The sequence below is a fragment of the Nansenia antarctica genome (assembly GCF_963989245.1).
Source record: "Nansenia antarctica genome assembly, chromosome: 9".
Lineage (NCBI taxonomy): Eukaryota > Metazoa > Chordata > Actinopteri > Argentiniformes > Microstomatidae > Nansenia > Nansenia antarctica.
The window spans coordinates 3,498,161-3,523,723 of record NC_137679.1 but is presented as its reverse complement, the minus strand read 5'-3'; the positions used below and the strand labels follow the sequence as shown (position 1 = coordinate 3,523,723).

Below are 25,563 nucleotides of genomic sequence, written 5' to 3'. Positions count from 1 at the left end.
ACTTAGTTGCAGAGTGTTTCTTGTCTCATGAATACTTGTGTATGTGTTTTTGTAGTCCACTAAATCTACGACTACAATTCCCTTAATCTCACACACTTGAAGTTCTGGCTGTAGACCAGGCCGTCCACGTCGGAGCGGGTGTAGCTCTGGAACAGGATGACTCCGGCCACAGCGAAGATGTAAGCGAACACCAGCAGCAGCAAGAAGATGAAGGTCATGGCCTGTCGGGACACACATATGGCGCTTTTCCACTACTGGGCCGACCCGGTTCTTTCTCCTTTCTCCACTGCCAACCGAGCCGCACCAGGCCATAGTACCCGTGCCGTTTTTAGTTCCCGTTCGAGAGGGGTAGCGAAAGGTACTTTTTTGCCAGGCTGTGTGTGACGTGCGACACTGCAGACCGTTGATTGGTCAATGGAAATCGTCATCCCATGTTCATAGACTTCATAAAAACACATCTGCGCTAGATCTAGTAGTTCTAGTTCTAGCGCAGATGTGAGCGGCGAGTAACAGGCACGTAACGTTACAGGTTTTAAGGCTGATCTGTGCATGATAGTAGTGCTGCATTTTGACATAATTCTTATCGCGTTTACCCCCCCGTTGAGCTGTATATCGGCTCTTATGACACGTAACTCCTCCTACAGTCCCGGGTCGCTCCGGGTCAGCAGTTTGTTTTTTTCTTGAGTATGCAATGTAAAAAAAAACTTCATTATGCGGGCAAACAACCGTGATTATGCAATGGAATATGCGGGGAGTTTTGGTGATTTTTATGCTTTGAAAGTGAGGGCATTTGCTAATATTGCGAAAAGCTGCAACACTCTATTCTAACTAGGCTAATACCGTAGGAAAAGACCAAAAGCTCGCAATAAACATCGTTTTTTGCACAGATGTGAGTGTGAAGATGCTGCTTTTTTTGCACTCTATTTGATACTCTTCAGCTGCAGCACCCCAGCTAAGTCTGATCACGGATGAGCGGTGGTATTTTCACTATATTGGGAATGCTGATTTTTGCACATTCAGTGGTAGTCACATGTCAATGACGTCACCCACTGAAGATGGTGCAAACACACTGCTGCTGCTGGGACTGACATGATAGCTCTTGAAATGTTGTTGGTTGATTGCAGGGCCGGTCCTAGGCATTTAGGTGCCCTAGGCGAGAGTATGATTTGATGCCCCTCCCCCAAAATGTTAGGGGCGCCACCACCACCACCACATTAAGCCACCATTACTATTTCATCACCACCCACACATTCAACAGTAAAAATATGGACAACAATGGTTTCAAGACAAAAATATATACAATCAGAAAACAAGGTAGAAATAAACATATTCAAACATTAATAGTGCAATCAGAAATCAGAAAACAAGCTACAGGCGACCGCCTAGTTCGTCTATGCCTAGGACCGGCCTTGGTTGATCGGTTCACCCACCTTGAATGCTTTGGAGAGGGCCATCACAATGAGACGGATCGACCTGAACTTGGAGATGATCTTCAGGGAGCGGAGGATGCGGAACTTCCTCAGGAGCTCCACAAACTCCAGGTCGGCAGCGTTCACCCCTTTGAAGGCCTTGATGATCTCTGGCAAGACAGACTGGGAGGAGAGAAGTCACCCAAGTGTTGTGTGATCTCAGACTGATATCGATCTACTTATACAAACTATTCCCAGTAAAGCGAATATGATGTATGATGACACTATTCATGTACCTTACATCCTGGTGCCTCGTGAATGCTCGTGAATTCTCCAAATCTACTCAAACACATCGTATCTATCACTATCACAAGTCTCTTTTGTTTGTTTGACCGTTACCATTATGGTCACCACAAAATCGAAGATGTTCCACGTGTTTTTCCAGAAGTGCCGGAAGTTGTCCACCCACTTCAGCAGGATCTCCAGGAAGAAGATGGCCAGAATGCTCCAGTCCAACATGTCCAGAACGAGTTTCAGGATCTCCAGATTAGGGTCCATGTTGTCAAAAACCTCTGGATCAGAAAGATTAGCCTGGTTGTCAGATTTGTAACACGGTCTGATTGAAAAGGTCCGCATGGGAGAAATGCTCAAGTCTTGCAAATGACCCAAAAGCTTTTCTTATCATATTACGAACGTTTAAGTGTTGAAAAGCCCAGTTTTAGGATCACTAAATACGTGTATATATATATATATATATATATATATATATATATATGTTACGGTACATGTGGGAATACGGTACATGTGGGAAAACTAGGGTTAGGGTTAGGTGCTAGGGTGCTATGGTTAGGGTTAGGGGTAGACATGCCAGCATGTACCAAGTCGACGTAGCACCTAACCCTAACCCTAGTTTTCCCACATGTACCGTATTCCCACATGTACCGTAACATATACAGTATATATATATATATAATTAGTGGCTTGTAAACAAACATGCATTTTAGGACATGTTCAAAAGCAAGGACTGTGTGATCATCTAATTATGTGTAGTTATGTGTTTCTAGCATGTTGATGTTCTATCTAAGCATGCACAGTTGTGAAAATGTTGTGCATTTTGAAATGCTAAAGATTTTTAGATTACCTGCTTGGATCCCCAGTACAATGGTGTTCAGGATGATGAGGAAGACAATTATATTTGCAAACAATTTACCTGAAAATATTCAGTCAAGGTAACATAATATCGTATTTGAAAAGAAGATGTGAGAGGCTCCTTTCTTAGCGTAAACGTGTTAACCTGTAGGCCTACTGTTATATTTCTATAAATCCCAAACATATTATATATAGAAATAAAACATCCAACCTAAGTCTCAACAGTAAATCAAGTTTTAAAAAAATGCTATGTTTTATACTACTTAAATGACAAATATGTGACATTTACTGGTATCCTAAATGTAAACTAAACCCAAGTGTTACTCTCAAGGGGATACTCTCTATGATCCAGTGGGCGAACATGTTGACGGGTGGGTAGTCAGAGTAGCGGTTCTTCAGTCGCCCCTGGCGCCGGCGGTCCATGGTCATGGTGCCCCCCCCCCTCTGGGGAGAGATCTCAAAGCGCACCAGCTGGTGAGCCTCCTTCCCCCCCAGACTGGTGTAGTTATCCTGGTCTAACACACACACACACACACATACACACAACACACAACGTTTATGGTGTATTGATACTACATCCCATACACCTTTGTGATGATCAAGTTGCTCAAGAAGAGATGCGACCTAAAACACACGACCTCTGCGACCTCAGCGGCGAGGGTCGGTTTAATTTCGGCGCCCACGTGGTGAAAACGGCCGCAAACTACCATTCAGGAGCACTTTGAGCTGCAACGTTTGCAGGAAAAGCGCTATACAAATAAAAAGGTATAATTATAATAATTATTATTATTATTATTCAAGCTATCATTCAGGACCCCAGACACCCCAGCTACCCCAGCCACGCCCTGTTCCCACTCAACTCAACCGTCACCACCAACATCACCAACATCAACATCTTTGCTCTCAAAACATCTGAAAACAACCCTCTCTAACCGAGGTAGAAACCTCATCATCACCATACCGAGCACATCGTTGGTGCAGTATTTGGGACTTCCTCGCTGCTCCTCCTGCAGCTGGTCCAGCAGGTAGAAGCTCTGGATGAGTTTGGACCTGACGACCTCGGCCCTGTGGTTGACCTTGCCTCTCTCACTGTGGCTGTTGGTGTGTCTGGAGGAGGAGGTCTGGGGCTCCTGTGGATGACAACAAGACACAACTATCAGACGGATGGATTTGACTCTAAATTGCAGACAAGAACATCTGCAGTTAATTAATATGTTCTATATGAAACAGTCATGTCACAACTTACCTGTGTCCCCATTTTCTTTGTGACTTTAGCCCAGTTCTGGTTCTCCTAAACTAAACCAGTTGACTCATCTGAACAGTTCCTGACAACAGAATGCAACTTTGGTAAATTGGTAATGGTGGCTTCTTGCCGTTGCTTAGCAACCAGTAGCAACCAACTGTTCAGCGGATGAATAATAATAATAATAATAATAATAATACATTAGACTTATACAGAGCTTTTCTAGACACTCAAAGACGCTTTACAAACTGAAAAGATCGAGTAGTAATAATACACTTACAACTAAACATTTCCATTTAAAATACATTCAAACTTTCATTCAAAAGTTTGTCTCTTGCCGTTGTGCCGTAACCCGCTAGCTGTGCCGATATCCACGACATACCACGGCTTCTCCTTCCATAACGCTTAATTATTGTGTCATTCGGGAAATATTCAACATTTTAACAAATAAATATAAATATCATATCAACCTAACATCTAAAAATAATAACCAATCAATATTTGTGTATGTAGGCTATAGACTATGGTTATATGGACAGTCGCAAATAATTAGGATTTTGAGATAGTCATTGACATGAGTAATAAATAGCTGATTTATATTAGTGACCATATCTTTATCACCATCATCATTCTCTATCTCGTTATTCATTGTTTTAATTAAATAAGAAACTAATTAGTTTACACACACATTGACATAATTGAGATGGCCTCAAAAGCGGTTATTAGGGTTAGTGCGCATGCGCAATGCAATAGCATTCAATGTTGTAATATCATTACTTTTATTGCAACATGAAGCAATAATGAAGCATTGGTGACGAATGGTGTGTGCGTGTGTGTGTGTGTGTGTGTGTGTGTGTGTGTGTGTGTGTGTGTGTGTGTGTGTGTGTGTGTGTGTGTGTGTGTGTGTGTGTGTGTGTGTGTGTGCGTGCGTGTGTGTGTGTGTGTGTGTGCGTGTGTGTGTGTGTGTGTGTGTGTGTGTGTGTGTGTGTGTGTGTGTGTGTGTGTGTGTGTGTGTGTGTGTTGGTGATTGGGAGTCACAACCAGGAAGTCATGTAAATGCCTGGGCTTGCGATTGGCTGATCGAGACAGCGTGACGCTGTTCCAAACGCCAATCGAGAGAAGTCATGTAAATGCCTGTCTCCTATTGGCTGATCGAGACAGCGTGACGCTGGTCCAAAACGACCAATCGAGAGATGCCACACTTTGGTGTTACTCTGACAAAGTCCCGGGCTGCACATCCTTTAACAACCACCAGCCAAACCCTCTTTCTCTTTCTCTCCCCGAACCAAACACTGAACACTGGGCCCCACGATCCGGCACGTCAGATTGTTGGACAGTCCCTGGTCCAGAACAGGCTTGTTAACAAGTACCGTTGAAAGTACAAATTCCCTCCATTTTGTGGTTTTTTTCCCTGCATCGAAGACCATCTCTTTAACCATGTTGCGGTTGTTCGTCCTGGCTGTGCTCGCCGCCGGGGCTGCCCAGACCCAGGCCGGGGATGTGCTCGACCTGTCGGACGATGACTTCGACAGCACCGTGGCAGACCTGCCCATGGTCCTGGTGGAGTTCTTCGCCCCCTGGTAAGTTACTAAACTTACTAGATAATTAAATGTGCATAATGGCTGCGATGTTGCATATTGATTATTGTCTGAGATGTGAAATGCCGTTAGTGTCCGTTAGTTAGTTCCTCTCCTCCCCGCCCCCCCCAACTATTGCAAAGCTAAAGTAGCTAACTATCGAAAATAAGCCTGGACTTTCCTTTAGAGTCGTTGATGGAATACCCCCCTGTTTTATATCAATTCAAGATTTGAATTGAATTCAAGAATGAGTGAGTGCGTTTTTTTTTCTTGTTTTTTTTCTTTTTAATTAACTGAATCATTTTGGCTTCTGGGACTTTTGTCGTCTGAGCTGGGTTGAGACTTCTTTCTTTCATCCATGCACGTTAATGTTATTAAACTAAAGCATCACTCTGGGAGCTAACATGTGTTATTAAAGCATCTACTCTGACCTGGTGCCAAGCATCTAGCTAGGCTAAACTGTGTCCAATAGATGTGAATGGTGATCTAAGCTAGCTTGCAACACCACGCTTCTATGTTATCCAGCTATCTATCTAGCTGCAAATGTGCTGCAGTCTGTCTGGTGAACTCGTTTCTATATGAGAGATGAGTGCTGATCGTTATTTCCAGAGCGAATTTACGAACGCACTAGTCTTTTAGGATTCTCCTTATTATGTTTATGCACCTGAGGATATTTGATGTCAGATTACGCTTGTCATGTTAGCTTAGTTTTCTTAGGTTAGAAGGTAGAAATGACCTGTCACGCCTCAATGTTATCCTTAATACAAAACCACACTCTCAGTGTTTTAGTCAGTTTATGGTTTATAAATGACTGTTTTCGGGTTCATATTATAGAGTGTGAGTTATGAACTTGCTCGTAACCCAGTTGAGTTGAATGGACACTACCTTTAAGGATGAGGTAGACTGAGGAAGTTGGGGGGTTGGGCCTAGTCGCTGGTGTAACTCTCTGATTGGCCGGTTAAGGCCTCTAAGTTTGGGTGGCCGCTTCTGATTGGGCCGCAGCTTGCTACAGGGGAAGACGAGTGGCTTTAACAATGCTGTCAAACTTCCCCCCATGTCTTCCAAATGAAGATATCATCGAATCCGTTCGATCAATCAAATATTGTATTAACATTCTGATTTATACGTTTCAAAACAATTACGGGAATTAGCCCAAACAAATCCAAAAATACAAACAAAATAAATGAATACACATTTAACTGAGATTCATTCATCTGCACAGTCATCATGATGGGTATCAAATTCCACACTCCCACTCCCTCTTCTAGATTTCCCTACGCCTGAATAGTTTTCTGGCGGAGTAGAAGTGGTGCTTTGTGTTGGTCAGAGGTGGTATTCATATCCTGTGTCTGATTTCTCCTTCCCTTAGGTGTGGCCATTGTAAAAGACTAGCGCCCGAGTATGAAGTGGCTGCCACACGCCTCAAAGGCATCGTAGCGCTGGCCAAGGTACTGCTTTGATCACTCGGGTCACTTTTGTCGTTTGTGTGACTCCTCCATTTAACTTTTTGGTTTACAAACGCATGAAAATACCACCGCTCATCCGTTATCTTAGCTGAGGTGCTGGAACTGAAGAGTATCAGAGTATCAGTAGAGTGCAAAATAACAGCATCTGCAGACTCAAACACTGCAAAAAAAACATAGCTTATTGTGAGCTTTCGGTCATAGAACTTCTTCGAGGTTTGAGTGTGCGGATGCTGTTTTGTATTCTACTGATACTCTGGTATTCAGTTCCAGCTACTTCAGCTAAGTTTGATAACGGATGAGCGGTGGGATTTTTTTCAGTATTTGGTTTTACAAACACATGAAACATTGTGTGTGTGAAATCCTGCGTCTCGTTGCCGCTCTCACCAATTACCACCGAGTATGGTCACCTGACCTGTCGTGTGCTTTAGGTTGTATGGTCACCTGACCTGTCGTGTGCTTTAGGTTGACTGCACGGTCCACAACAGCGTCTGCAGCAAGTACGGCGTCAGCGGCTACCCCACGCTGAAGATCTTCAGAGACGGAGAGGACTCCGGCGGCTATGACGGACCCAGAACCGCAGGTACGGAGACCAACGTCATTATTCACAATTTACCCAGAGGCCAACAGTTTAAAAAAAAAAAAACATCACGCCACTTGAACAGTTTCTTCCCCAAAGCCCCATAGCCCTCCTCAACAACTCCTGATCATTGCACCTGGCTCTTTACACGTTCTTGCATTAAGTTGTACAGTATATTTAATCACTCGTATTGGTACTGTATATTTTGTCTTGAGTATTGTCGTGTTGTCGTCGTCTTGTTGTTGTATGTACTGTAGCTTGTTCAGCATGGAGAATACCAGGTCACGTTCCTAGTTCACTGTACATGGCCAATAAAATTGAATTGAATCCACACGGACATAATTACTGCCTGTATTGTCCGCATGTTATACACATATGGAATGAGTCCTTGTTCCTCTCCCGTTTTTTCAATGGTCTCTCTCTCTCTGTCTCTGTCTCTCTCTCTCTCTCTCTTCCTCTCTCTCTCCCTCTCTCTCCCCCTCTCTGTCTCTCTCCTTCTCTCTCTCTCCCCTCCCTCCCTCTCTCTCTCTCGCTCTCTCTCTCTCTCTCTCTCTCACTGTCAGATGGGATCGTGAGCCACCTGAAGAAGCAGGCCGGCCCCGCTTCCGTGGAGATCAAGACCGAAGCAGAGTTTGAGAAATACATCGGAGGCCAGGACGCGAGTGTTGTGGGTAAAGTTGCCTTTTCTTTTCTGCTCGTCTGGACTCGGAACTAGAACCATTGCCAGCAATGTGATCCGTCACTAAAACATGTTCTCTCTAAATGTCAAGCCTCTTCCTGTTGATCTGAGTAAGTAAAGAGTATCTAGTTTAAGCTTGCGTTACTCATAGTGTGATAGCTGTCTTGTTTTTTTTATCACGATGACTGCCAATGGCCCCGGGCCTGAGCAACTTTACTCTTCCTGCTACGACTGGGGGTATTGATGATTCACTTCTTGCTTAGTCAAATGTATCGATTTGTAAGTCGCTTTGGAATAAGGCGTCTGCTGAATGCAGGGCTCCCACGGGTCCTTGAAACTTTGTGAATTTGAGGGGGAAAAAGCAAGGTCTTAAAAGTTTTTGAAAATAGACATCTCTCTCTCTCTCAAAAAAACATATATGTTCTGTCTCAAACTATGCCATGTTGGGTCCTTGAATTGAGTCTTGAAAGTCCTTGAAAGGTGCTTGGATTTGATGTTTCAGAAGTTGTGGGAACCCTGAAAATGCCAAAAAGCCAAAAATATAAATGTTTATCTGTTCCTCTTCAGGTTTCTTCGCCGACGCTGGAAGCCCGGCTGAAGCAGAGTTCAAGAAGTCAGCCAGCGCCCTGAGGGAGTCCTACCGCTTCGCCCACACCAACGCCGAGGAGCTGCTCCTGAAACACGGCGTGGAGGGAGAGTGAGTGTTCTGGTCCCCCCCCCCCTCCCCGTAACTTCTCCCCCCCCCACGTAACTCCTTGTGTGAGCGTCCTCTTAGGCCAACCCGAAGTCTGACTTGGGGCGGCTGTGTCTCAGGAGGTAGAGCCGCCGTCTAATGATCGCAAGGTCGGCAGATCGGCGGTTCGAGCCCTGGCTGGCCACATGTCGAAGTGTCCTTGGGCAAGACACTGAACCCCAAATTGCTCCCAGTGAGCGGGCCGGCCGGCGCCTAGCATGGTAGCTTGGCCGCCATTGGTGTGTGAATGTGTGAATGAGAGGCTGTTGTAAAGCGCTTTATAAGTGCAGTCCACTTACCATTTTACCATTCTGTGTGTCGCAGGGGGATCATCCTGTTCCGCCCGACCCGCCTCAGTAACAAGTTTGAGGAGAGCACGGTCCCGTTCAGCGAGGAGAAGTTCACCAGCAACAAGATCAAGAAGTTCATCCAGGATAACATGTGAGTTTCTACTGTAACCAACCTGTATAAGGCCTGTTAGCAGCTCCACTGAGTGAGTCAACTCTCTTGGTGTTGTGGTTATCGTGGCCGGCGGTTACGCGGGGTACCGGGGTTCGACTCCCGCGTGGGGCGAGTTACACTTCCTGTCCAGTTCGCTACAATGCCTAAACCTAACCTTTAACCCTGTAACGCCGCACGTATCATACTTTCTTACTGATATCCAACATGAGTATCTAGTTGTTTGAAGCAACTCATAATTACTATATATATTTCATGATGTATTTTATAGTAAAAATCGTGTCAGAAAGTGCGTATCAAATGCGGTACTGCAGCTATTTAGGTCCTAGGTCCTATGTTAACCCCATACATTTTTTTAAATGTTTCTTAAGGTTCAATATAGTTTAAAGAATTCAAAACATTTTCCTGCAATTATTTCATGGTTCAGGCGTTATAGGGTTAAAAGGCCAACTTGTCTATTAAAGTTGAAGATGATCTCCGTGGATGGATGGTGACGAACCGGTTTTTAAAATCGTCACACTTCATGGATTTCGTTTTCTCTCTCCTCCCATCCTCAGCTTCGGGATGTGCCCCCACATGACTGAGGACAACAAGGATCAGATGAAGGGCAAAGACCTGCTGGTGGCCTACTACGACGTCGACTACGTCAAGAACCCCAAGGGCTCCAACTACTGGAGGAACAGGTACGCTCCCGGATCCAGCTTGCCTCTTAAAGGGGCCGTGTGTGTCTGTTCCTCAGGGTTCCCACAGGTCCTTGAAATCCTTGAAAGTTTGTGAATTTGAGTAAAAGAAATCAAGGTCTTAAAAGTTTTTGAAAATAGACATGGGTCATTGAAAGTGCTTGAAAGTGCTCCCTCCCTCTCTCTCTAAGCTAGTAAATAGCTTGTCAACTAGTAAATAAGTCTCTGTATTGCTTACCTTTACACATATTTCACAATATATTGTTTTGCTGTGCTGTGGTAGAGAAGGCAAGAGACCATCTAGTGTTCACACATTCAAGCCTCTCTTTTTAATTGTTGTCTGTGATAGTTCCTATTATATAAATCCTCATCTAGATCTGTCTCAAACGATGCCGTGTTGGGTCCTTGAATTTGAGAGGAATTGAGTCTTGAAAGTCATTGAAAGGTGCTTGAATCTGATGTTTCAGAAGGTGTGGGGACCCTGTCAATCGTGCAGAAGGACTCTTTCAGGACTCCCTGCTGTCTTTTACATACTGTGTTGTGATGTATAGATGTTTTTGATAATTGTCGTGTATTGCACTCATGTTTTATATTGTATATATTGGGTTGTGTTCTATATCGTATATACTGTGTTGTGTTTTGTGTACAGACTTGCCTCTGTTCTGCCAATTGGCCAGATCGTCATTGTAAATGAGAATTGGTTCTCAACTGACCTATCTGGTTAAATAAAGGTTAATAATAATAATAATAATTCACTTTTAAAATGTGCCTTTTTGTTTCTCTCTCTCAGAGTAATGAAGGTGGCTAAGGGCTTCTTGGACCAGGGGCAGCAGCTGGGCTTCGCGGTGGCCAGCAAGCAGAGCTTCAGCCACGACATCACAGAGATGGGCCTGGACGCCAGCACGGGGGAGCTGCCGGTGGTCGGCATCCGCACCGCCACGGGAGACAAATACGTCATGAAGGACGAGTTCACGTGAGTCGCTGCTAGGCATCGCAAAATGGCACGTTAGAATTATAAGGTTTTTTCCCCCCTTTTCCTCCTTTGCCCCCACTGATCCAGTCAAATGTTAGTTCGTTTTAGAAAGAGACTATATATTATAATTGTATAGTTGTAATATATTGTAAGGAAGGGGCAGGAGGACTAGATACGTTTTCCCTTCCTCCTGTCCCCTTCCCCAACGCACTAGTGTAAATTGCACGAGGTGAATTTGTGTTGGATAAAACTATATAGTTTTTTATATGTTTATTGTATAAACATATAAAAGGAATACAACGTCAGCTTTATGCACATGAAATGTCTTATTAACCAGCATGTGACATACAGTAGCCCCGTCCCTCCGGAACGCCCTCCCCAACCACATCAGACAGGCCAACACCCTCCCAACATTTAAACAACAGGCCCTCAAAACCCACCTCTTCAAGTTCGCCTTCACCAGTTAACCCTCTCCCCCTCTCCCCTTCCCATGTGTCCCCAGCACTACCTTCATTAGGCCCCTATACTTTTCTTCTATTTACCTTTTTTGTTTCTTTTTATTATTACTACTCAATCTTTTCAGTTTGTAAAGCGTCTTTGAGTGTCTAGAAAAGTCTAATTTATTATTATTATTATTATTATTATTATTCCTGCCATAAACAGCCTTTTTGACAGTTGGGGGTTGTCATAGTAACTGCTGTATAGCTTTGGTGAACATGTCTTTGCTAGCTATCAAACAAACGGCCAGAGTGTAAAAACTGTTAATGTTATGGGTTAGATATTCAGACTTATATAAGCGCTATATAAGTCTAATGTATTATTATTATTATTATTATTATTATTAATAATAACCAGATGTGGTTGGTGTTCCCCAGCCGTGACGGTAAGGCTCTGGAGGCTTTCCTGCAGGACTTCTTTGACGGGAAGCTGAAGCGCTACCTGAAGTCTGAGGCCGTCCCTGAGAACAACGACGGGCCGGTCAAGGTGAGACACCGCTCTGAGGGAGGCTGGAAATACATAGATAGATAGATATATAGATAGATAGATCTTTATTTAGTCAGGACAGTGCACATTAATGAACAGTCACTTAGACAGAGTATGGTGACAGTAAATATGCTGGATTTAGCTGTGAGCTCATTTGCATCCATGGTCCTCATGACATAAAACCGTACAATAGATTTAAAAAACAACAAGAATAATGGACAACATCACAACAGAATACAATAGGACATAAAACAAAGAGTATGTGACCATAGGGACATACATCGGTGCAGTAGAAAATAAAGTGCACAGGTTAAAAGTGTGATATAAGGTAGTGGATGGTACTGAGGTAGAGGGACAGTCTGTAGTGCAACAAGGGGAGGCCCAGAATGCCCAAATGCATTCTGGGAAGTCTATTCCACAAAGAGACATGGGGGGTTTAAATCTATGATCGGTTTGTTACGTTTTCTAACCAAGGTCACTTTTTTTTTCCCACTGTGTTCCCATCATGCATCTGTAACAGACCGTGGTGGCAGAGAACTTTGACGCCATCGTGAACGACGACAGCAAGGACGTGCTGATCGAGTTCTACGCCCCCTGGTGTGGCCACTGCAAGAGCCTGGAGCCCAAATACGTGGAGCTGGGAGAGAAGGTGTGTGTGTGTGTGTGTGGTGTGTGTGTGTGTGTGTGTCAGAAGGTGAGCGCTGCTACCTGGGAGCAGTGTGATCTGCACTCGTGTGTGTGTGTGTTAACCCTTTCCTCTTCTCTACCCACCAGGTCGCGGGTGACCCCAACATCGTCATCGCCAAGATGGACGCCACAGCCAACGATGTTCCGTCCCAATACGACGTCAAGGGGTGAGTGATTCCTCCCAGATACCACGGAGGAACAACCCTCCTAAGTCATGCAAGAAAGAATAGCTGAAGCTACAGAACAGTTTGGTTCCCAGAATACCTGGCTATCGGGCATCTCACCTCCGGTTCCTTCCCATCTCTCGCTATCCAAGTTCGGGCTTGTTGTCAGAGGCGCATGTTGTAGTGTTTATTTGATTCGTTAGTAGCCTAACGACTGTTATTTGAAAAATTTAAAAATGTCCCTCCGTCCCACAGAGCACATATCCAGTTAACCCACGTTACTCTTTATCAAATCAAAAGTTGCCGGTTTTGTGTATAAAAGCTTGTGTGTTTGTGGACTACGAGTGATTTGTGTGGATGTATTTGCCTTGTTTTATTTGAAATCAACCCACAGATTTGGGTGGGATGTTGGGTGAGAGTAATGAGTGAATGAATGATTATTTTTTGAACGGCCTACAGTGATGTTAGCAAAATGTGTCACCCTGGCTTCTAATGCTGGTACCTACCACCAAAACAACAGAAAATAAACAAAACCTCGCCACATGAGGGATTTCTAAAGTAGACCACATCACAGCCGGTCCGTTTAAACCCCAAATCCGTGCCGGTCAGCCCAGAACTGTGCGTGATTACTTGCTGCTCTCTCCTCTTGCTAGATTAGAGCGTGATGTAATAGATAATAATAATAATAATAATAACTTTCATTTGTATAGGACTTTTCCTGCAAACGTTGCAGCTCAAAGTGCTCCAATCATTATATAATCATCATTTAATTATTTAGTCATTTAAACGCAATATTAAAAAGATGGGTTTTTTGACTTGAACATAATTTGCTGAGGTTGCATCCCTAATATAAACTGGCAGTGCATTCCACAATTTGGGTCCATAAAATGAGAATGCAGCCTCACCAAATCTCTTCTTTTGTACATGTGGTACACAGAGAAAACCAGCGTCAGAAGACCTGAGAGCTCTATTGGGCTGATATGCTAGCAAAAGGTCTTTCAGATATTCTCGTGCTGTGCCAGTGAGAGCTTTATAAACAAGCAGAAGGATCTTGAAATCTAATAGACATGCATATCAAAATGCAAAACCGTTGATATGTAGCACCTGTCCTGGATCCAGTCTTGTTTGTGATATGTTTGTAGATGTTGGTTCTGAGTCTCTATGATCCTAAAGCCCCTCCCTTTCTCTCTCTTTCAGATTCCCAACCATCTTTTTCTCTCCAGCTGGACAGAAGCAGAGCCCAAAGAAATACGAGGTTGGCCTTGAGTGTATATATGATAAACCAGTTACATTTCTGAAGTTTCTTGAGTTCACATTTTGTTACCTTATCGCCCCAGAGTGGTTAATTCAGCAGCTAACCCTTCATAAAACCTTGATACAAATTTGAGCTTTTCAAAAAAATGCCGGTTGAGAGAGAGAGGACGCTGGCGTTGCTTGTTCGCCCGCTTCTCTGCCCGAAATCTAGGTGTAACTGCAGTATACAGAGTAGATTGTCCTACAAAGACACCTAGATTTAGATTTAGTAATCTAAAAATGAATTAGACCAGTATACTTTTATTTTTATTACTACTACTCGATCTTTTCAGTTTGTAAAGCGTCTTTGAGTGTCTAGAAAAGCGCTATATAAGTCTAATGTATTATTATTATTATTCATCCGCTGAACAGTCGGTTGCTACTGGTTGCTAAGCAACGGATTATTATTATTAACTCTGGCTTTGTTGACGTTTCTGTTTCCAGGGAGGTCGTGAGGTCGCTGACTTCCTGGCCTACCTGAAGAAGGAGGCGACCAACCCCCTGGTGGCAGCGGAAGAGGAGCCGTCTAAGAAGAAGAAGAAGAAGTCGGAGGAGGAGCTCTAAAAAGTTCGAGTCCAGCCAACGAACGTACTGAGGAGGGGGAAAAAGAATCCTGACAAAGAACTAAATTATATTCCAATCTTTAGTGAACTACAGAATGCTCTGACCGCAGTCACGACGAAGACAGCCCTCCCTTGGGTCTCCTGCTGATCTGGGAATACGGTGTAAGGTGGAGGAGGTGGAGGTGGCCAGGGGCCTGGATGATTTTTTTAGATGTATGGAAGAGGGACCGCTTTGAAATTGAGATTATTTCCCCTGGTCTGTAACCTCAGACCGATGCACTTTGGTTTGAGACCAATTCCGGTCATCTTATTGGTTTTTGTTTTTGTTTTTGTTTTTCTGGACGAGGGGGGGTGGTTGGTTTATGGTGAATTTTCTTTTTATTTCGTTTTTATTTTGTACCACTTTGTTTTTTGTACATTTGGAAGGATCGTGAAATAAAAGGCCCACAAAACCAATGACTGTAAATTATTGATTCGTGATGAGGTGTTGTATTATGTTTGTTTTGAGTAATGACTGAAGAACTCCTTTCTACAGGGTTATCCCGATGTTCCCACAGCCCAATGGTCCCACGTTTCAAATATTCCATAGGTGGCGCTATTGCGACTGTTTAAAAAACCAAATGCACAATTAGATTTTCATCAAATTAGGGTTATGGTTAAGGAAGGGTTGGGGACTACTTAGATAAGTGGGAACAGACATGCTGCCATTTCTACTATTCGTGACGTTAGAATTATAAGGCTCTATCTCCATTTTTGTCAAAATTTAGTCTTTTACATAATCTGATCCATTAGGTGTTTATTAATGCCTGTGTGGTGTTATTTTTTTAAAATGTTTACATTTTTTAGTTAGTAATTAATAAAATACAAAGGTTCCATCTGACAAAACATAATGGAATGTAAAAACTTTGACGCTCAATATCTCTGAACTACCCTAAACGGAGATAGAACCTTATAATTCTAAAGTCACGTATTGTGGCTGACTTTTCTACCCCTACAAGCACTGGTCTTTTACTGATCTCGGATCCCAGAATCTCGTGTCTCGGCGACATTCTGGGGTCGCAGGACATAAAACGTGCGGTCAGAAGTTGTAAGCAAGTCCACACCCCATGTTTTGCTGTAGGCTCCACCTGCAAGCAATTCATCTGCCCATGCTATTGTTTACAAACCCATGTGTTTTAGATGCAAACCATTTGCAAATGAGCATTGTGCATTCAATTATGTATTTGTTTCAATCTGGTTGAGTCTAAATTAATGAGACTTGGGGGGGGGGGGGGGTGTTCCCATCAATGTTACTAAAGGAAAATCCAGGCTTATTCTTTTCGCAAGACAAAAAAAATAAGCCTGGATTTTCCTTTAGCGATGTTGATGGAGTACACCCCAGTCTTTTACTAATGTAAAACATGATAATTGATTCTCTTCTTGCAAACATCTCAGCCTTTGCAACTGGGACATTTTACCTTGCAGGAATGTCACATTGTGCATGTTTATTATACACTACCAGTCTACAACCACCAAGTTGTAGAACACCAATCTTTTTCAGTTTTCATTTAAATTGAGGTAAAATGCGAAAATGTCATCAACGAATTACTTGGTTTGGTTGTCTGTCAATGGTCAATCTGGTTGCGTTTGTCCATATATTTTCAGTTGCACACACATCAGGTCTTCACAATGCCTACATTGACCTACATTGACTTGACCTGTGAACAGCTTCCAAATGCAAATGCCACACTTGGAATCAACTCAGACCTTTTACCTGCTTAATTGATTAACAAATAATGAAGGAATAGTCCACACTGGCCCTTGAAACAGCTTTTGAGTCATTTGTCCAATTACTTTTGGTCCCTTGAAAAAGAGGGAGCTACAGAGCTGTAATTCCTAAACCCTTCCTTCAATTTGGATGTGAATACCCTTACCCTAAAGCTGAGAGTCTGCACTTTAAGCCCATGTTCATTATATAACTGTAACTTGAAGATGTTTTGGTAAACAGCTAAAATTAAAAATTCTGTCTGTGTCCAAATATATATTGACCTAACTGTACATAATGTTTAACTCTGTTACACCAGTACATACATTCTGTGGCCCCCACCACCATCCAAGTTGCCCATCCCTGTGTTAGACCACAGACCGTTACCGTAGTAACTGGGTGTCAAAGCCACTGTGTTAGCTAGTCAACAAACAAACGTCAAACGGCCAGAACAGATATTCAGATGTGGAGTGACAGTGTGAAGAGATGAACATGTTGATGTAAGATATCTGTGTATTGTTAAATCTGTAGAAACAGGCATCCATGTTTTGTGTTTTTCACGTTTTCCACGTGGTCTTGTCTTGTCAGAGAAAGGGCTGCCAGTTCCCGTGTCTCAGTGGTGCTCTTAGACCTGTCGGACACGTGTATATAGTCCTGGTTGACTTTGCCTACAGCAAGCACACTAATTACTGACTTTTGTAATGAAATCTCACATAAAATTGGAAATGAAGTCTCACATACATTTTTTTAGCACGCTTTTATTGAAAAGATAGAACTTCTGGCATGTGTGTGTGTGTCATTCAAACACTTTTAGTTTTTTTCAAACACCATATAAATATGCCAAGTAACCCAAAAATATGTTAACGAATTAAATGTGCTAACCCAAACCCTAAGCCTAAACATTTAAAGAAGGGAACTTTGGACTTCTTCTTCTCCTCTCTCTTTTCTTTTCTTTCTCTAACCCTAACCCAATAAACGTTTTAACCCAAAGCCTAACCCTAACACTAACCCAAAGCCTAACCCTAAACATTTAAGATTTTTGGACTTCTTCTCCTCCTCTCTCTTCTCTTCCCACACGGCGTCCAACTCGTCGCCAACCAACGTCAGGTCGTCCAGCTCCTCCTTCCTCTTTGTTAGAGCCTGGTCCTCTACCTGCTGCAGCTTGGCCTGGTCCTCTACCTGCTGCAGCTTGGTCTGGGAAAGCGAGAGCTGCTGACGAGAGGTGACCAGGTCCGTCTTCAGCGCGTCCACCTCCGCCCTGCTCCTCTCCTCAGCCTCAGCGGTGAGCAGGTTGGCGGCTGTGAGGGAGGCCTTCTCCTCCCCCCACCGGTCTCTGTCCTCCTGGAGCTTCGTGCAGGCCTCATCCCTGCTCTTCTCCAGGTCCAGCAGGGCAGCAGCTCTGGTGAGGACCAGAGCCTCAGCTGCCTCACTCTCCAGGGCGCTGACGTTGGCCTGGCTCCTCTCCTCCTGCTCCATGACGTGGACTTTTTGTTGGAGGTCTCTCTCTCTCAGTCTGCTTTCCTCCGCCTTTTCAGCTGCCGCCAGCTTGTCCTCCAGGGCCTCTTTCTGCAGGGCCTTGATCTGGTCCTCTGCCTCCCTGGTGGCGTTGGCGGTCTCCAGGAGGGTCGCCTTGACCCCGGCCAGGCTCCCCTCAGTCTCTCGCTGGGCAGCGAGGGCCTGGCTCCTCTCCTTCTCCAGGTCGGAGTTGTCACAGATGAGGCTCCTCTTCTCCTGCTCCATAACGTGGAGTTTTTGTTGGAGGTCTCTCTCTCTCAGTCTGCTTTCCTCCACCTCCCTGTCAAGCACCTGAGCCTTCTCAGCTGCCGCCAGCTTGTCCTCCAGGGCCTCTTTCTGCAGGGCCTTGATGTGGTCCTCTGCCTTCCTGGTGGCGTTGGCAGTCTCCAGGAGGGTCGCCTTGACCCCGGCCAGGCTCCCCTCAGTCTCTCGCTGGGCAGCGAGGGCCTGGCTCCTCTCCTTCTCCAGGTCGGAGTTGTCACAGACGAGGCTCCTCTTCTCCTGCTCCATAACGTGGAGTTTTTGTTGGAGGTCTCTCTCTCTCAGTCTGCCTTCTTTCACCTCCTCCCTGCAAAGGACCAGAGCCTCCTCCGCTGCCTCCTTGTCCTCCAGGGCCTCTCTCTGCAGGGCCTTGATCTGGTCCTCTGCCTCCCTGGTGGCGTTGGCGGTCTCCAGGAGGGTCGCCCTGACCCCGGCCAGGCTCCCCTCAGTCTCTCGCTGGGCAGCGAGGGCCTGGCTCCTCTTCTTCTCCAGGTCGGAGTTGTCACAGACAAGACTCCTCTTCTCCTGCTCCATAACATGGACTTTTCTGTTGAGGTCTCTCTCTCTCTGTCTGCTTTCCTCCACCTCCCTGTCAAGCACCTGAGCCTTCTCAGCTGCCGCCAGCTTGTCCTCCAGGGCCTCTTTCTGCAGGGCCTTGATCTGGTCCTCTGCCTCCCTGGTGGCGTTGGCGGTCTCCAGGAGGGTCGCCTTGACCCCGGCCAGGCTCCCCTCAGTCTCTCGCTGGGCAGCGAGGGCCTGGCTCCTCTCCTTCTCCAGGTCGGAGTTGTCACAGACGAGGCTCCTCTTCTCCTGCTCCATAACGTGGAGTTTTTGTTGGAGGTCTCTCTCTCTCCGCTGCCTCCTTGTCCGCCAGGGCCTCACTCTGCAGACTCTTGTCCTCTGCAGTGACGGTCTCCAGGAGGGCCTGGCGCCTCTCCTTCTCCAGGTCAGAGATGTTGTGGAGGAGGCTGCCCCTCTCTTGCTCCATATCGTGGAGCTTTTGGAGGAGGCCTTTCTCTCTCCATTGGCCCTCCTTTCTCTCTCCAACTCCGCCTTTGCCAGAGCGCTGCTGGCCTTCTCTGCCTCCAGCTCAGAGTCCTTGGCCTCCAACAGGGCCCTCCACTTCTCCTTCTCCTCCGCCTGCACACGCACACACGACCGGGCCAGACGAGACATTTTGGGGGTCTCATCTCCGTCAGGCTTCTCCTCCTGGGGGGCTGCTCTCTGGGCCTCTTTGTCCCCGGGGGCAACCGTGGCCTCAGAGGCCTCGTCACCCGAACAGACCTGTAGGAGCAGAACAGAGGAGGTGTGGCATCATTCATGGCTACATGGTTACACAACACTGGTATAACTGCAGGGACGTGTGTGCTAATAGTGATGGTTACACTTACAGTAATAGGTCTGTCCTCCTTCAGCCTAGCAGCCTCCTCATTCCACCTAGCAGGTTGCCGAAGCGTCCTGTTGCTCATGGCTACAATATAAAAAACGGAAGGAAGAGAATGTGAAATGACATATATATATATTTATATTGATATATTATTATTATATAATTACTTGTCATCTATTAGTTCATGGATGACTGTGAGGCTGTTTGAACTTCAAAAGTGACTGACGTTGATATTGCGCGACATTGTGATTGAAGCATCAGTTGTCATGATAACAGGGGCAATGTGCCAAAAAGCCGTATCCTTGTAGTATTTTCTACCTTCCTAAATGATGGCTAGGACGTCGGGTTATAAAGCGAAAGCTTCTTTATATAAAAAAATCTGTTGGCCTACACTTTTGATCACTTTCAAACAATAAACGAGTTATTGGATATTCACTTTAATTCTGGACGTTACAATTTGCATTTCTCAAAACCAACAAACTAAACTGTCAACTTCTATGACGTCTTGCCGCAAGGCCTTCTGGGACCAATTACAGTTAATCATGTAACCTATAAAGTTAATCATGTAACCTATAAAGTTACGACAATCTAATACAGGCGGGCCGTCAAGCCCATAGACTTTTACTTGTCAAGGCAAATTTTTAAAGCGAAAATCTGTAATTCAAGACTCTCTTGTAGCTTACACACAAGACCCACATTGATCTCTACGCACACGCACACACACACACACACACACACACACACACACACACACACACACACACACACACACACAAACACAAACACACCTCTGGGTTGGTCCTCCAGGCTGGCTGCTCCCTTGGCCTGGGGGGCTGTGTCAGGGCAAAACCTTCCGCTGGGCAAAAGCTACCGGGGGTGCGGCCTAACGCGTCACGACCAGCTGGCACGCGCACGCGTCACGACCAGCTGGCGAGTGTTTTTGAAACCTCCGTTTTGGCCGCCATTAGCGAAAAGCTTTAATTTGGCTCTACAAGTGTTAATATGTCATTTTATGAAGTTTTAATATGTTTTCAGGCGAGAAAGTAACCATATATATTCACAAAATGTATCCGGTTTATCAAAATAACCCGTTTATATAAAGAAAGAAACGGAGGTCTGATCAGCAAATCATTTCTCATAAAGTTGCAAACGCAACTTGAGCCCTGGACTAAGCATCCTAATATGTCATTTTATGAAGTTTTAATATGTTTTCAGGCGAGAAAGTAACCATATATATTCACAAAATGTATCCGGTTTATCAAAATAACCCGTTTATATATGATCTGACGGTTTTTTCCCCACTTCTGAGAGCAGACGACACATTTGGGTTGTGTCAGCAGATTAACGTAAATGCAAGTGTGCATAGCGCACACACACACACACACACACACACAGAGGAAATCTCTGTTTAAACTGACGGCTGATTTCCGAGAGGACGCCCACGGACAGAAGGTGAACTTGGTAGTCGGAGGTAAGAGAGGCTTTGCTATCCTAGCGGGGAGCTAGCTCGCGGTGTTCGGGTGACAGCCAGGGCGCGTTCGTAAATACGCTCTGGAAATCTGATCAGCACTCACGGAATGCCTCTTGTCCAATCAAATGACTTGGTCCCTTTATGACGTTGAACCCAGTGTGCGCTCCGGGGCTCTCAGAGCGAATTTACGAACGCAGCCTCAAGTTCAATACTCGCGACACACACGGACTGGTCCAGTTTCACTAACCACTGTGTAGAGTAGTAGACGCATCATTTCTACTAACACAGTAATATGACTACATGATCACACTAGTCTAGTCGTGTTTAAGCCCACGTTTCACTTTCTACTCCTAGACACACACTGTCCTAGTCACACACACTCCTAGACACACACTGTCCTAGACACACACACTCCTAGTCACACACACTCCTAGACACACACTGTCCTAGACACACACACTCCTAGTCACTCACACTCCTAGACACACACACTCCTAGACACACACACTCCTAGACACACACTGTCCTAGACACACACACTCCTAGACACACACACTGTCCTAGTCACACACACTGTCCTAGTCACACACACTGTCCTAGACACACACACTCCTAGTCACACACACTCCTAGACACACACTGTCCTAGTCACACACACTGTCCTAGTCACACACACACTGTCCTAGTCACACACACACTGTCCTAGTCACACACTGTCCTAGACACACACTGTCCTAGTCACACACACTGTCCTAGTCACACACTGTCCTAGTCACACACTGTCCTAGTCACACACTGTCCTAGTCACACACATTCTTTTACACAGGCTACACACACAGAGTTCGTCCACAGCGCAGGATTAGCATAGATTATAAACAAACACGCAGGATGAAGCCTGTCTGCTCACACTCAACTTGCCCTAGCACTGCCCAGAGTGTGTACAGTCGGTTAGATTGTTAATGTATCTGTATCTTTGTGTTACACGTTATCAAGGTATAGTAGTAGTAGCCTACTTCTTGCAATACTACTTCTAGATGTGAGTAGAGGATATAACCCAGTACAATATGACATGAGTTGGAAAATGCCAATATCTTTAATAGATGTAACAGTAAGTTGGTAACAAAATAAACTGATTTTACACAGTTGTGTGTCTAGGACAGTGTGTGTGACTAGGACAGTGTGTGTCTAGGACAGTGTGTGTGACTAGGACAGTGTGTGTCTAGGAGTGTGTGTGACTAGGACAGTGTGTGTCTAGGAGTGTGTGTGACTAGGACAGTGTGTGTGACTAGGACAGTGTGTGACTAGGACAGTGTGTGTGACTAGGACAAGTGTGTGCCTAGGACAGTGTGTGTCTAGGACAGTGTGTGTCTAGGAGTGTGTGTGACTAGGACAGTGTGTGACTAGGACAGTGTGTGTCTAGGAGTGTGTGTGTCTAGGAGTGTGTGTGACTAGGACAGTGTGTGTGACTAGGACAGTGTGTGTCTAGGACAGTGTGTGTCTAGGAGTGTGTGTGTGACTAGGACAGTGTGTGACTAGGACAGTGTGTGTGACTAGGACAGTGTGTGTCTAGGACAGTGTGTGACTAGGACAGTGTGTGTCTAGGACAGTGTGTGACTAGGACAGTGTGTGTCTAGGACAGTGTGTGTCTAGGAGTGTGTGTGACTAGGACAGTGTGTGACTAGGAGTGTGTGTGTCTAGGAGTGTGTGTGACTAGGAGTGTGTGTGTCTAGGACAGTGTGTGTGACTAGGACAGTGTGTGTCTAGGACAGTGTGTGACTAGGAGTGTGTGTGTGACTAGGACAGTGTGTGACTAGGAGTGTGTGTGTCTAGGAGTGTGTGTGACTAGGAGTGTGTGTGTCTAGGACAGTGTGTGTGACTAGGACAGTGTGTGTCTAGGACAGTGTGTGACTAGGACAGTGTGTGTCTAGGACAGTGTGTGACTAGGACAGTGTGTGTGACTAGGACAGTGTGTGTGACTAGGACAGTGTGTGTGACTAGGACAGTGTGTGTCTAGGAGTGTGGGTGACTAGGAGTGTGTGTGTCTAGGACAGTGTGTGTGACTAGGACAGTGTGTGTGACTAGGACAGTGTGTGTGTCTAGGAGTGTGTGTGTCTAGGACAGTGTGTGTCTAGGAGTGTGTGTGTCTAGGAGTGTGTGTGTCTAGGAGTGTGTGTGACTAGGAGTGTGTGTGTCTAGGACAGTGTGTGTCTAGGAGTGTGTGTGACTAGGACAGTGTGTGTCTAGGAGTAGAAAGTGAAACGTGGGCTTAAACACGACTAGACTAGTGTGATCATGTAGTCATATTACTGTGTTAGTAGAAATGATGCGTCTACTACTCTACACAGTGGTTAGTGAAACTGGACCAGTCCGTGTGTGTCGCGAGTATTGAACTTGAGGCTGCGTTCGTAAATTCGCTCTGAGAGCCCCGGAGCGCACACTGGGTTCAACGTCATAAAGGGACCAAGTCATTTGATTGGACAAGAGGCATTCCGTGAGTGCTGATCAGATTTCCAGAGCGTATTTACGAACGCGCCCTGGCTGTCACCCGAACACCGCGAGCTAGCTCCCCGCTAGGATAGCAAAGCCTCTCTTACCTCCGACTACCAAGTTCACCTTCTGTCCGTGGGCGTCCTCTCGGAAATCAGCCGTCAGTTTAAACAGAGATTTCCTCTGTGTGTGTGTGTGTGTGTGTGTGTGTGTGTGTGTGTGTGTGCGTGTGTGTGTGTGTGTGCGCTATGCACACTTGCATTTACGTTAATCTGCTGACACAACTGATACTGAAGAAGACCTCACGGTCGAAACGTCTTTTTTACTTGCTGCTTGATAAATAAAAATTGGAGCAACGAAAAGTGAGTGCGGGCTACCTTGTTTTGTAACGATCCTCGTGATACTGACATCAAACTGGCTCGATTGAGGTCGATCGTCTTTTATAAACCCACATTTGATTGTGACGTTATTATGTCATCTCGACTGTTGTGATTATGACGTCATCAGTCTGAGTTTTGCCTGGTCTCAGGAGCTCCATTTTTTTTACCCCCCCAAAACAATTAAAAACTAGTATAATAATACAAATAATAATCATATTAAAAAGCCCCATATCTATTAATCTCTCATTCCGATCATTAAAGCATTAAAGCTGTTAACGTTAATAATGGCAGCTTCCACCGACGTTGCAGAGAATCAGTATTGGACGGAGACGATGAAGTGTTTTGCTCTCATGGTTTTATTTCCCACCTCACCACTGGTACATCTTTGCATGGTTTTATTTCCCACCTCACCACTGGTATAATATCTTTTCGCTCAGCCGAGCTAACTTGGAATAGACATCAACTCGGACAAGTGCATCAACACATTAACATATAGCACAAGCCTGCAGGCTTACGTAGCGCCTCTCAGTGGTATAACAACAGTACTGCATCCCCTTATTAACCTGGGCATTAATACTAATAATAGTATTATTACTATTACTAATACTAATACTAATTTACTACTAATTAAAGTACTAAATATTAGTACTTCAAAAATGTAAACAAACAACCAAAAGGAAAATGTGGACCTTCTCTCACATTCCAAAAACGATTCCTGCAAACTTCTTCAGTTTCACCTTAGTTACAGGTTTTGTCTATTTCCTTTGGTATTTCTTTTTTTTTCTTATTATTTTATTTTTCATTTCTTTCTCTTTCCATTATAGCACTTCTTTATTGATCTCTTTATTTAGTTTTGTAATTTTAATTAATAAATACAGCTTTTTCTTAGATAGATTTTTTTTGTTTACATTAACTGTAATCACGTTCTATGACCAAGGGTGATGCTCCATTCGGTTGTTAACCCTCTATGGCACCTTGTTGCCTCTAGGCCACATACCCATTCTTGGCCTTTTACATTCACACAATGCATCCCCAGTTATGATGATAGATAACTTTACATATGTGTACCATCATCCGCTGTCAAACGCCACAGGTAATAATTGATTTATGATTGTACATCTCTGAAATGCTCGACTGTCATGCAGCCTGTAACGTTAGACACACAGCACATCGGCATAATACGTTTTGTTGTTGTGCTTGTTATAAAGAAAAGGTCTATAATGCATTTAAATGATTAATATTATTACCTAATAATAACTGCTCGGATTAGATTGCCGCTACATGGAAATAGGTCAAAATGCGCATCATGTACAAGTCAGACGAACGTTTGATAGATAACTGTACATATGTGTACCATCATCCGCTGTCAAACGCCACAGGTAATAATTGATTTATGTCTGTTGCCAATGAAGTTTGTAAAAAAAAAAAAAAAAAAAAACTGCACATTGTATGTAGCTACTATGGTGTTGTGTGTTTTAACTTCACGCATTTTGTAACTTTCAGGCACTGACATGTTGATACCGCCTAAATACTATTAATCCAGCCCAAACCGCCCAGAACCTTTTTTCCGACCCTGTGTGATTAAAAGTAGCCCATTCGGCGGTAACCCGCCCCATCTGGCAACTCTGAACAACCCACCCCATCTGGCAACCCTGAACTGTCACCTGTCCAGCACATTTCCA

The 25,563-nt window shown here is 44.7% G+C and overlaps 3 protein-coding genes across 3 annotated transcripts in view; 1 reads left to right on the top strand and 2 right to left on the bottom strand.

Annotated features, from left to right (window-relative positions):
- Positions 1-3,816, bottom strand: part of LOC308165057 (cation channel sperm-associated protein 2-like) — a gene marked incomplete at both ends in the record, with an annotated part of 7,947 nt that extends 4,131 nt beyond the window's left edge. Inside the window, 7 exons of the mRNA XM_080539158.1 lie at positions 97-221; positions 1,431-1,592; positions 1,809-1,981; positions 2,551-2,619; positions 2,897-3,073; positions 3,520-3,688; positions 3,805-3,816. Of these exons, the coding sequence (XP_080395284.1) occupies positions 97-221; positions 1,431-1,592; positions 1,809-1,981; positions 2,551-2,619; positions 2,897-3,073; positions 3,520-3,688; positions 3,805-3,816 (887 nt within the window). The remainder of the gene's footprint in view (positions 1-96; positions 222-1,430; positions 1,593-1,808; positions 1,982-2,550; positions 2,620-2,896; positions 3,074-3,519; positions 3,689-3,804) is intronic.
- Positions 1-25,563, bottom strand: part of LOC308165161 (NACHT, LRR and PYD domains-containing protein 12-like) — a 436,373-nt gene that overhangs the window by 297,223 nt on the left and 113,587 nt on the right. The window lies entirely within an intron of this gene.
- Positions 5,049-15,092, top strand: pdia3 (protein disulfide isomerase family A, member 3). Its single transcript, XM_080538823.1, has 13 exons — positions 5,049-5,381; positions 6,748-6,826; positions 7,307-7,424; positions 7,985-8,092; positions 8,668-8,797; positions 9,158-9,274; positions 9,850-9,975; positions 10,763-10,945; positions 11,821-11,929; positions 12,450-12,578; positions 12,704-12,783; positions 13,978-14,035; positions 14,518-15,092. The coding sequence occupies exons 1-13, from the start codon at positions 5,239-5,241 to the stop codon at positions 14,635-14,637; spliced, it is 1,500 nt and encodes a 499-aa protein (XP_080394949.1). The 5' UTR covers positions 5,049-5,238; the 3' UTR covers positions 14,638-15,092.